This window comes from Carassius auratus, chromosome 43, assembly GCF_003368295.1.
Source record: "Carassius auratus strain Wakin chromosome 43, ASM336829v1, whole genome shotgun sequence".
Classification (NCBI taxonomy): domain Eukaryota; kingdom Metazoa; phylum Chordata; class Actinopteri; order Cypriniformes; family Cyprinidae; genus Carassius; species Carassius auratus.
In genome coordinates this window covers 11,872,531-11,885,590 of record NC_039285.1, presented here as the reverse complement: position 1 = coordinate 11,885,590, position 13,060 = coordinate 11,872,531, and the positions used below count along the sequence as shown (strand labels likewise).

At 35.1% G+C, this 13,060-nt stretch overlaps 1 protein-coding gene across 1 annotated transcript in view; it reads right to left on the bottom strand.

Moving 5' to 3' along the window:
• LOC113061711 (ras GTPase-activating protein 2-like) overlaps positions 1 to 13,060 on the bottom strand; it is a 37,316-nt gene that overhangs the window by 8,698 nt on the left and 15,558 nt on the right. The window contains exons 5-15 of the mRNA XM_026231079.1: positions 11,298 to 11,374; positions 7,509 to 7,592; positions 7,109 to 7,181; positions 6,896 to 6,972; positions 4,253 to 4,354; positions 1,659 to 1,812; positions 1,200 to 1,354; positions 875 to 989; positions 675 to 749; positions 428 to 551; positions 100 to 206 (exon numbers count right to left, since the gene is read on the bottom strand). Of these exons, the coding sequence (XP_026086864.1) occupies positions 100 to 206; positions 428 to 551; positions 675 to 749; positions 875 to 989; positions 1,200 to 1,354; positions 1,659 to 1,812; positions 4,253 to 4,354; positions 6,896 to 6,972; positions 7,109 to 7,181; positions 7,509 to 7,592; positions 11,298 to 11,374 (1,143 nt within the window). The remainder of the gene's footprint in view (positions 1 to 99; positions 207 to 427; positions 552 to 674; positions 750 to 874; positions 990 to 1,199; positions 1,355 to 1,658; positions 1,813 to 4,252; positions 4,355 to 6,895; positions 6,973 to 7,108; positions 7,182 to 7,508; positions 7,593 to 11,297; positions 11,375 to 13,060) is intronic.

Genomic DNA, 13,060 nt, shown 5'->3' with positions numbered 1-13,060 from the left:
TAAGTCACATGCTTAAAAAAGGAAGTAAATCATGTTTGTTACGACTATGTAGTTTGTTGGAGCTGTGGTGTGATGTGGCTGTTTTTGTTGCACACTCACAGGATGATGGGATCGCAGCTGGAAGGTGTGTGGAGAGAGAACAGCCACCGCAAAGAACCTCAGAAATATGAAACTACTGACCGCTGAGTACTGCACATGAGGATCCGCTGTGGTGACACACACACACACACACACAGATTATTAGTCATGACTGAGTATCTGGCTCCTCCTAGTGGTGATTTAACACAGTCCTTCATGAATGCACACAGACACATCAGTGTGATGTCATTAAAAAAAGAATAAAACTGAAACATTGCGGAACAAAACACATGCTCAGGTAAATGAGAGTGATGAGAGCGTGTTTGTGTGTGATCATGTGCTGTCTGACCTGGAAAGCGTTTAGATGCGAGCTGTCTGAGTGACCTGAAGACATCACACATAAGGGGAGAACAACTGGAGCTGGACTGTGTTATAGACGTAAAAACCTTCTGCACATAACCCTGAAGATTCTCCTGAGCACACCCAAACACGTGCGCATGAGAAAGTACTTTTAGTTATGGCAGACATTTTTTGGCATGACATGCGTGGCCAAATTATGTACATAGAGTCAACCAAAAAAATAAACATCATCTCACCTTGTTGACTTCCACATTATCGCCCTCTTTTAGTTTGACAGGATCGATCTCACAGGTTTTATTTGATTCAAAGATCTGGAAAAGCAGAATGAAAACAACAAACCGTTTTTTTGCCACACATTTGAATGCAGCTATAAACATTCAGTCCAGTTAACATTAAAAGAAACAACAAAAAGTAATAGTAATACTGTGTTTCTCACTTCATTTAAAACAGGTTTGAGAGTGACGGTCAAGTAACTTCTGCCCACAATCTTCATCATGTCATCTATGCAGCGGGTTGCCAGAGAATTCCCTCTGAATATGGTGTTGGCCTCTCTGCACAGGAAGACAGAGAAAAAAAAAAGGATTATATATATATTTTTTTTAATGCATATTAATAAAACTAAAAGAAATAGTAAAATGCATGCAAAAAACGATATGCATATTAACAGATACAAAACTAAACAAACATGAACAAACTTAAAGCTATATGCATATTAACAAAAAAAACAATATGAATGTTTGTGTGTGGATGTGATACTGAACTGTGTATTCTCCAGCTCCAGAGCAGCAACAGAGGTGAGAAAGGGCAGCAGTCTGTTGTGATGGAGCAGCAGTCTGACCACAGGAAGCAGTGCTTCATACCCCACACTCTCTCTGCAGATATCACCCAGGACATGAGCCGCTGACGCTGAGATCGGCTAGAGATACACACAAAATTAAAAAAATTAAAAAGAAGTTATGCTTGTTAAACGGTTCACCCAAAATGAAAATTCTGTCATGATTTGCTCATCCTCAAGTTGTTCCAAACCTATATAGATTTCTTTTTTCCTGCTGACCACAAAAGAAGATATTTTGAAGAATGTGGGTAACCAAACAGTTTCTGGTGCCCAATGACTTCCATAGTATTGGAACAACGTAAAAAAAATGACAATTTTCATGTTTGGGTGAAGGCTTGAGTCAAAGTGCATAAGGTCTTCCAGATAACAGGGGGCACTACTGTACCTTGACATCGGGGGATTTGAGCATTAGGTTGCGGAGGGCCGTGTAGTAGGCAGAGGGCAGGACGTTGTCCTCCGTGTATGTTACCTTCAGACGTAAAGAACCCAGATCATCTGGCTTAGACTTTGTACCGTTTCCTTTTGGCTGCAGCAAGTACCTAGGAAACACAAGGCAAAAGCAATTTCCCCTTTTTAATGAGCTATTTTACAGTGGAACAGCTTCATCATTCAATATGCTGTATTGTTAGATGACTATATATTAAATATTCACAACACATTCACAATGATTTAACTGGTGATATAAAATGAAGCCACATTGTGAGTATTATAATGATTCTGAAACCATTTTTATTTACTCATTACGTTGTTGTCATTCAATGTGTCATTAAACTCAAACAGGTGTTGAGAAAGTGACATTTCAAAAGCATTAGATTTGCTAAGTTTCCATGAATCGGTTCCAACTATTTTTATGATTTGACTGGAAACATTGCATCAGAAAATTCTGGTTAAACATTGTGTCATCAGTTAGGATTCAGATTCATCAGTTCAGAAAATTATTTTTCATATAATAAAATTGTTTTAGTTCTATTCTAGCAGGGTAATGGTAATCATACTGTGTAATCATACAGTGAATTTTTTTTTTACATCTTATTACCCAAAACTTTTGAATGGTAGTGTATCACTATTTCTACCAAAATATTAAGCAACTATTTTCAACATTGATTAAAAATAAGAAATGTTTTTTAAGCATATTAGAATGATTTCTGAAGGATCATGTGACACTGTAGACTGAAATAATGGCTGCTGAAAATTCAGCTTTACCATCACAGGAATAAATGACATTTTTAAATATATTCAAATATAAAACATATGGGGGGGGGGGGGGTTAATTGTGATATTATTTCACATTATTACTTGTTTTTAACATATTTTTCTAAAATAAATGCAGCCTTAGTGAGCATAAAAGACAAACAACTAAAATGAGATATATTAAATGGTGAATAGTGTTAAAAAGCTTAACATTTTTGAGATACAATTTTTGTTAGCTCTGTTACCCAGTGCTAATTTATAACAACAAAACTTGGCGCCTTTTTTTTTTATCCTTTCTATTTATGACATGTCATTGATCCTTTGTGTCATTTGCATTGCTCAGACTACGAAGAACAGGAATTAGTGTGGCAAGATTGTATTTAAGAGTGTCAGTGTGTGAGCTTGTTCTATGCTAGGTTCATGCAAAAGCTCACCCACGCAGTAGACTCACTGCCCTCATTCAAAACATGCAGATCAGTATCAACAAGTTCCCTCTCACTCCACACACACACACACACACACACACACACACACACACACACACAGAAATGCACGCACATACAATGTTTACACAACACTACTGGTAGGACGCTGTGATCCACAGTCTGAGGACACAAGGGAAGCGGGCAACGGAAGCAATCCGCCCAAAACACACACACCTACAGTCTGTCAAATGCTTCTCAACAAAAACTAGCAGAGATAAGACACAATTGCAGCTGAAATGTATATTATGGACACTGCAGTCAGTGGTCATCACAAATGACAATGCGTGGCCTTCAGTAATGGCCTCTAGAGTCAGTAAAGTAATGCTGAAGTATGCTGTTTTAAGCTCTGACGCCAGAGAGGTGGTGCGCTCATGCCTGATTGGGCAGATAAGGACAGTGCAGAGCTGGGATTGGCTGTTATCTTCCTTCCTCATCTGTTCATCAGTATACCTCACTCACACACTGAGATCAGCAGCACTGCATTAAAGTGTGTGCATGCCCACCTTTATAAACCTTTTTTTTTAATACTGTTTGTCTATTATGTGTATTTTTGACAATTTGACAAAAAAATATGTAACACTTCATTTGTTAATATTAGTTAGTTAAAAAAAAATAAAAAATTATTAAGCACTTTTCTTCAAACCAGCAAGTCAGTCATTAGTTGTTTGTGTGTATATATATATATATATATTATTATTATTATTAATATATATATATATATATATATATATATATATATATATATATATATATATATATATAATTATTATTATATTATATTATATTATATATATATATATATATATATATATATATATATATATATATATATATATATATATATATTATTATCATATTATATATATATATATATATATATATATATATATATATATATATATATATATATATATATATATATATATTTTTTTTTTTTATAGAACGACCCTAACTTGAATTAACAATGAAAACTTGTATTTTTATTTACTAAAATGAACAAATACTGTAACAAATGCATGTAAAAAAAAAAAAAATCAAAGTTGAAAATAAAATAAAAAAGCGTATTTTGATTAAAAGAAGGCGTTTTTTTTTTTTTTTTTTTTTACTGTGCATTTTTTTTTTTTTTTTTTTAAGTAAGCTGGCTGTTTTTTTTTTTTTATGAATGAACAAACCTTGACAAAAAAATTACCCTCTAATTTTTTTTATTAAAAAAAGATTTTTTCATAGTTGTATAGTTTTATATCATTGACAAATGGAATATTCAATATATTAGCCATTCCTACTTGTAAGTGTGAGTTCTTACCATGCTCTGTGAATATGGTCATTTCTCAGGATTTTCACAGATACCCGTGTCTCTCCGAGGAACACATCCTGTGCCAAGTTACCATTATTCCACAGCTCCACCCTGCATGGAAGAATACAAGAGTACGCATTAGCTAAATGTTCATTTACAAACACACATACACAAACAGAGGTCTGTTTCGATGTATTTAACACACGTTTGAACTTCTCCCATTCAAACTGAATCTGAAATTCAGCACGCAGAGCACAGACGCAGTTGCATCAAAGTGGGTTAGTCATTTTCCTCTCCACTACTCAATGTAGCTTTTTTTCTTACATCAAACATGCACACAAATAAATTGCCTTGGAGTGGAAAATAAAAACCAACAACACACCAAAACCATGCATAAACACCCACCCGTACACACACATACACACATTAGTGTCATGAACTAATGTGCCGTCTGGTGGTTTCACTTACTCTTACCTGTCAGCTTCTGCAGAGGGCTATATGGGACAATTCAGAGTGGCACATTACGCGTCAAATCAGATCAAAGCCACATTCATCAAAACATTTGTGACAGAACATACATTCGTCCAATCAAATAAGCACTCGCTTCTGATTATCATAATCATCCACAAACGGTCAATATGTGCAGTTATATGCTGTTTAGAAAAAGACTTCAAACAAAAACTAAAGTCTGAATCCAGGAAAATCTGTGTTTTCATTCGTTCATGAGTCAATATTAATATTAAAATTAGAAAGAAAGGAAAAAAGGCTCCTTTTTTGTTCAGGGTTGGAAAAATAAATGCCATCTGAATGTATGGTGTAGGGTTTGGTGAGAAACACACCAAAATGTTTTAGAAAATACTGCGTTGCAGTCCTGTGCAAGTGTGCAGCATCTCTAACCATGCACAAGCGCATATTCTTTTGAGATATACATTTTAATCAGTTTTAATAAAATAAAAGACTACATTATAAATCTCAGAAGAGAAAGTATTTTAATATCTCTGTTCTCCGGTTTTTCTTGCATGAACATTAGAGGCCTATCATGATATTCAATGAATTACTCTTTCCTTTTTACATTAGTGTTTAAAATATTTAATTTAAAGGGGGGGTGAAATGCTCGTTTTCACTCAATATCCTGTTAATCTTGAGTACCTATAGAGTAGTACTGCATCCTTCATAACTCCAAAAAGTCTTTAGTTTTATTATATTCATAAGAGAAAGATAGTCTGTACTGATTTTTCCCGGAAAAACACGACAGGCTGGAGGCGTGACGTGTGGGCGGAGCTAAAGAATCACGAGCGCCAGGAGGCTTTTGCGTTGAGAGCGTTTGGAAGCCGTAACATTACCGTGAGGAAAAAAACATCCAAAACAAACCATGGCTAACAGTCAGATTCAGCGTATATTTATGATGCAGAATAAAATCCAGAGGCTGAAACTGAATGAGAGCAGCAGCAGCAACAACTCGCTCCGAGCGGGGCTCGAACCCGGGTCTCCGGCATGAGAGGCGGACGCACTAACAAGGAGGCAGAAATATTTTAAGCAGTTTTACTCACCGCCTGCGGTTCCAACACATGATCGTGACTCTTTTTCGTTGGGACTGCATTATCCTTAAGAAATAAACGATACGCAAATCCGGCGTCAAACTGGGCCTTGTTTGTAAAACAAGCATCTTCGAAATGCAGGGAACAAACAAAAACACTTGCCCAACTCCGTTGATGCTCTGTAAAAATAAACTCCATCCACTGGTCCCTTAATGCTGTTTTTTTTTTTGGTAATCTGTGCAGGGTTGTCTTGCCCTGGCAACCAAAAACACACTTCTTTTGTGACATTTCGCGACGCTCTCGCTCTGATCAGTGAATGTCTGTGCTCTCAGTGCTCTGCTATACGGGAGCGCGCGCTCTTCCGGGAGACGTGCCCTCAGGACCCATATAAGCAAATTCCGCTCCATCTAACGTCACACAGAGCCATACTCGAAAAAAACTTTCCGAAACTTGTGACAAACCGGAAGGAGTATTTTTGGAACAGAAATACTCCTTCAAACGTACAACTTAATTTTTGAAACTTTGTCCATGTTTAGCATGGGAATCCAACTCTTTAACAGTGTAAAAAACTCAGTATGCATGAAATAGCATTTCACCCACCCCCCCCTTTAAAAGTAATTAATTAATTAAACAAACTTACTGGGTAACCAGTGAAGTTATGACAGCCATCATATCATACTCTACCATCACCAGCTTTTGATGCAAAGCATATCTATACAGAAGAGAGCCCTGTAGGATCTGCCCTTGTACGGATTGTGTCAAACTATTTGTTAGTCTGGTTGTTTGATGAGAAAAATATTAAAGGTATTTGCAATAAATGCGTTACGATTTTGTTTAAAGAAAAAAAAGTAGCCGTTTTCAAAAAAAATTAATTTCAGTATTAAAAAAAAAAATGAACAAATGATACACGGATTCAGGAAAGCAAAAGGACAGGCAAAGATGGAACAATGACAACATAATAATGGAGAAGAGAAGAGAAGAGAAGAGAAGAGAAGAGAAGAGAAGAGAAGAGAAGAGAAGAGAAGAGAAGAGAAGAGAAGAGAAGAGAAGAGAAGAGAAGAGAAGAGAAGAGAAGAGAAGAGAAGAGAAGAGAAGAGAAGAGAAGAGAACTCACTTGATCTCTAGTTTCTCTATGTCCTCCTCCTCCACGTGAAAATGTGACTTCCCTTTGTAACTGCTCGACCTTGTGACCTGCCAAAACATTGTGAATATATGGCTAATGCTGCAGATGCATATGACAACATACTTTATTAAGTTGTTTAGGGGGGTTCAGAAACATCATTCTGGATGCACATAACTAATATTCAATAAATGGATGAGGTCGTACCTCGAAATGAAAGGTCTCCTCAAACTGAGGGTCACTGGTTTTCTTCTTCACTTTAGTTTTTTTTTGGTCTGACCTGAGGGAGAGAGAGAGAGAGAGAGACAGAGAGAGAGAGAGAGAGAGAGAGAGAGATTGAAACAGAAAGACACAGAACAGGATGTTATTATTGAATCAGAGCGGATGTTGTGTACTCATTTCTGCCTAGATCAGAAACAGAGGCTGAAACTGCTTTATGACTGACTGATTTAGAAAAAAGAAAAAAAAAAAAACACAATAGAGCATTTTGACTGTTTTCAGTACTTCATTAGAAACCATCATATTTTATGCAAGCCTCTGTTCCTTTACTGTAAACCTTGTGATTTAAGTGCACCATCAATATGACTTCAAATCTTTATAAACTTACCTGGCGGGCCCTACAAGTGTTACTGTGGCATACGGATCGCAGTTCTGCCCACTTATCAATGGCAAACCCTGACATGCAATTATCCTGAAACAAACACACAGATGTCTTAATGAGATTGTTTAAAAACATACATTCAAGTCAATATGAAACCGCATTCTTAATCCAGTTGACTTTTAAAATGTGACATAATTCCAAGTGAAACAGGATCCTTAGGCCACTGTTTTAGGCTATAGTCTAAATAATGCCTAAGTATATATTTGGCCTCCCCCTTAAAATACAAAAGTACCAGTATCACTGACTCATTCACATGAGCATGTATTAATATAGCCCAGTACTGCATGCATTCATTCATTCATGCTTTCAATACTTTCAGTTTTGATCAAATTAAACATACACACAAGCTGGATTTCCTTCTGCTTTTATGCACGCTTTAAGTATCTTATTAGAATCGAGTGATGGAAATGCAGAATTTTGAATAAAAATACCCTAATTCTCAAAAAAGTCTTTACGCTCGCTTGAGCTGGTTTTTGACCTGTGCAAAAAAGGATTGATGTGAATAATTGGAGATGGAAATGAATTTTGCGAACAAATTCCTCCAAGCGCATTAAAAAAGTAATGTGACTTTGTGCTATGGAACGGCAAAACCTGACTAACCAGCGGACCAGTCTCATTCCACAGCATCTGAAATGTTGCTATGGTCATTCGGAAATGCACGAGCAAAATCTGTCATTAAAGTATTTCTGTATAATTGTCTCCAAAAAAAAAGTCTTGCACAACTATGTTCCCAAACATCAGCATCCACCTCCGAAAGCAATGAACGCATTCATTGTATTTCGTCTGCTCACTCTGAGGCACAATTAATTTTTTATATATGAAAATTATTATATTCTCCTACTTTTCTTAGTGGTTTATAGTGGAAGTTTATCAGGAAGTGCTATTTGTTCTTTATGACTTACTGAATGGAAATGAAGCTTGTTTGCAAATGTTTTATGCAATGTTCCAGTTTCGCGCGAGTGTAAATGTTTTTACTGTCAGTTCTAATAATACAATTTTCAATTGTTTTCAAGGTTGACGAAAAAAAAAAAATGTCCATGTTATTTTAAAATGTAATCTCACAAATTGAAATGCAATATTAATTGGATTGTAAATAATTTATTATTCAATTAACTGCATAATAAAAATATAGCCTATTTTGTTTCACTTAAAAAAAAACTACTTATAATTTATTAGGTCTTTAATTTGCAATAACAGCAAACATGACAAAAATATAAACTATTACGTGAATAATTTAAACACTTTGCTGGAAATATTTGGCACACTGCAAAAAAACATGACTGACTTGTTTGGAGATTTCTAGACTGTAAGTCATTCTTGAAATTTGATCAAATCTGAACCATTGGTGACATTCAAACCAGCAGATTTTTCAAAAATGTTCAATTTATCACAGAAAAACAAATGTTGTCAGCAATAAACACAGGTACATAAATCAACAAATGTGTTATGCTCTGGCCCAATAGGGCAAGAGACTGTCAGTGAACTGGCACTGAAATTCTCTCACACTGGCCCTCTTCCTTATTGTTGAGCACCGATGTTGACTCTTTCAGAGGTTCCTCTGCGTCACATGTTCAAATGTGAATGAATGAAAGAATAAGACGATGAAAGAAGAACGAGCATAAATGAAAGTGTCAGATAAGAATGCTGAAAACAGAAGCACTGCTATCCGAGACAGGAAGTAATTCACACTTGTAGTTGTCATGGTGACAGCCATGATGCGGCGAATGGAAGGTGAGAAAGAACTACAAAGAGTGAGAGAGCATGAAAGAGAGAAAAAAGCAGTGTGACAGCAAAACAAAACCACAGGAACAGCGCAGTACGAACTTCCTGCCGTCACGCCATCACTTCCTCTTTCGTCAACCTGCTCCGTGGCAGAGTGTGAATGAACAGCGATGGCCAGCATTAAACACAGTGATGAGTCAAACCATTTTTCACACCGCTACAGAGAACACATAGACCCTGTAGAGGTGTGAACATGCTTTTCACAGGTTTTCTCCCCCACCCAGACAACACACACTTCTGAAGTTATCAACACAGTATCCAGAGCATACCATATGTAGTATTTCACAGGAAACACCAGGAAACCACAACAGTAAACCAAATAAGGACCATTTCAAACCATGCTTATTTTATATACAGACAATTTGCATGAATAAGTAAACATATAATCCGGCTTCCCCGTAATCTCAGTGGTAGTTGTCTAGCTCAGGGATTCACAAACCTTTTTGGTCAGCATAAAATACTCTTTTTAAAATGACTTTCCATATTTCCATCATTTAACAACACATTTGTTCACGGTTCTCTAGATATTGGTTAATAGTCACACTACTTGCAGAAAAATCGAATAAATATTTTGATTGTTTAAAAAAAAAAAAAAACATTTTATAATTATGTATTGACAGTATAAGGCTGTACAATTTGGTGAAAAAAGAAATTGCGATTAATTTGTCATGGACTGCGATATGATAAACATTTCTTCTTATAAGAAAATGGCTCATGCTGCTGCTGAAACATCCAGGCAAAAATAACAGAGACCACGCTGTGATGAAAATGAGTCTTCAAGAGAATCAACTAAGTATTCACGAGACCTCATTCACTGATTATGATAATAACAGTAATAATAATAATAATAATAGCCCATTATTTCTAACTCTAATTCTTTTTTTTTTTTATAATACATCGAAATATAATATTGTAATAATATAATTTTGCTTCAATTAAAAAATTATTTTAGAAAGAGAGAGAGACAGAGTGACAGACAGACAGAGAGATAAAATTATTATAAAAATTAAGTCAGAAAACTAATATTATTGTAATAATATAATTGCGCTTCAATTAAAAAAAATATCTTTGACAATTTTAGATTAGACAGACAGACAGATAGATCGATACTTCAACTAAACAAATCTATTCTAAATATTCAAAATTATGTTCTAAATATTCTAAATTCTAAATTCAATTTATAATACAAATACAATAAAAATATATGTCTTAAAAGTATAAGAGTTTAACGTTTCAGAGAATTTGAGAAAAATGTAGGGTGAACTTAAGGTCTATAAACAGGTTTATAAAAGCTTTTTGTTACAAATCTGCTAAAAAAAAAAAAAAAAAAAAAAAACATTATACCAATGTGAAAATAAATGTACAGCATGCAGAGATGGAACCCCCATGTGTCAAACCCTGGTCCTCGGTCACAGGAAAGTGATCATGACAGCGCTGATTAAAGTCTGACGACACAACATGAATGTCCCATTTACACACTATCACTAGTGACTACATTGAGCTGCGATGGCAAAAAATATTTATTTATAAAATATTATATATAATATTCCATTCCACACATTTAAAGGTCTTTTTAAAAAAACACTGGAGACTACAATGGATATGGATATTGTACTAGATATTGAAACAATTACTAGAATATAATAAAGTATAAGTGACATAGCCTATATGCTTTTGACAGATTTTAAATATAATACTATTAGGACACACTGTTACTTATGGATTGACAGCAACGGAGAAAGATTTTTAGAATCACATGGTATAGTTAAGACATCTATCAGCAAGGAATAAAGGGGCCCTTCTGGCTAGCCCGACCTTGGATTTTAATTTGATATCCTGTTTCACTTTAGAGTTTTTAACTTTACAAAAGTATAATGGGTTGTGAATGGCATTCATGCTGAGCCTAAATTCGCTAAACTCATGTAGAAACACACAAACACATGCAGCACTTACTGAACAACAAGCTGTTGGCAGATGGAGCCATTCTCTGTGATCAGTTCATTCAGCTTCATCTCTAAATGAACCTTCCCCTGGAAAAGTAAAAAGACTTATTTCACCAAATCCAACACATGTAGTTACACTTCATTCAGTTGAGATATCTACAGGGTTACACAAGCAAACAGACACTAGAATTCAGTGTGCTTTACTTTTCAGTCATGCTGTCTTTAGATGGGACACTGCTTCTTTGTCTTTGTGCACTGACCCATTTATCCGCATTCACAAATTAGATTGAAAAAAAAAAAAACCAACAATAATAAATATATGTTTAACATAGATTTAATGGTTTGTTATCTTATTGAATGCAACGACATTCATTCATTTTAAATGTTTAAGTTCAGAAATAAATTTTGGGGCCACTGTATATGAAATTCAGATGATTGGACCTGTCCCACAAACCATCATTCATACGTCCGCTTAAAAAAAAAAAAAAGTCATCTGAAACCCAGAATGTGATTTGAATACCGTGGAACTGAAGCTCAACTACTGACATGTTTATGATATTAGATAGATGTTGAAATAATCTATCCAGCCTGTCAAATTAGTTGAGGCTGATAATGTTGGAATGAGAAAGAGCGAGGAGAGGAGGAAAAGACAGGGAGGGAGACAGATAGAAAAGAAAAAGACTAAAGAAAAACACCCACGTACTCCTACGCAATATTTTGTGCAAGTTCCTTTCAGAGATGACACCGAGCATGCACCAGTAATTCAATGTTAACAGATGTCCAAAGAAGAAAAAAACTACTTTTTAAAATAAAACCTCAAAATGCAATATGAAGTGCCAATCCTCAAAGAAGCCAAAATATATTCATTGAATCGAATCATTAATCCTGAAGAAGATGTAGATGTTGAGTAGATCTATTTGCAAGATACAGTGAATCTACATAATCATAGCGCAATTAATTTCATACATATGTGGAAATAAAAAAAACTTGTGTTGTGTAAATAAGTCGTTTAAGTTTTTTGGAGTGCGTAAGGCCTTTTTTGAACACAGCGATGGAGGAACTTCTTGTGATTTCAGCCAGTTCTGGGCGGCTCTGAACATTATCTGACGGAACTGCCACCCACCTTTTTCTCATCCTCAGAGTTAAACACACATACACAACAGTGTTTAACCGCTGTCATAAAGTAACACTGCAGCATAGACTCTAGGGCCATATGAAATCTATAAATATTTGTCAATACAATTTTCTTTTCTTTTTTTTTTCATGATATTTGTGTTTTTACTCTGAAATTAATCCGTTTTAGCTAAAAACACAGGTGATTGTTAAGAACTTGCAGTGAAACAGAAATAAAAATTTTAAAATAACATTTTCCACAGTATTTTACTGAACGAAAACGGATATGCATAATCCTTTTTATTTATATGGACCAACACAACAATACCCTATAATATTCAGCAATTTTTTTACAAAACTTTTTTCATATATGAAAAACGTTACACAGAGACTTTCCAAGAACACTTCTGTGCGACTGAAAACAAATCACTGAATCAGAGTCTGAACCTACGAAATTGAAAAGTAATAATTGGTTTCTTTCTACTAAAAAAGTTAGTGAAGTCGCAAGGCAGGAAGAAGGAAGGATTGCGAAACTAGTCTGTAAACATGGCTGCTTTGTGGAAAGCTATGCAAAGCCAAAATGTGATGATCAACAATTTTATAATGAAACAGACATTGTTTCACTGGTCAGTAAAAATGCTCTGTATTTCAGGTGACTTT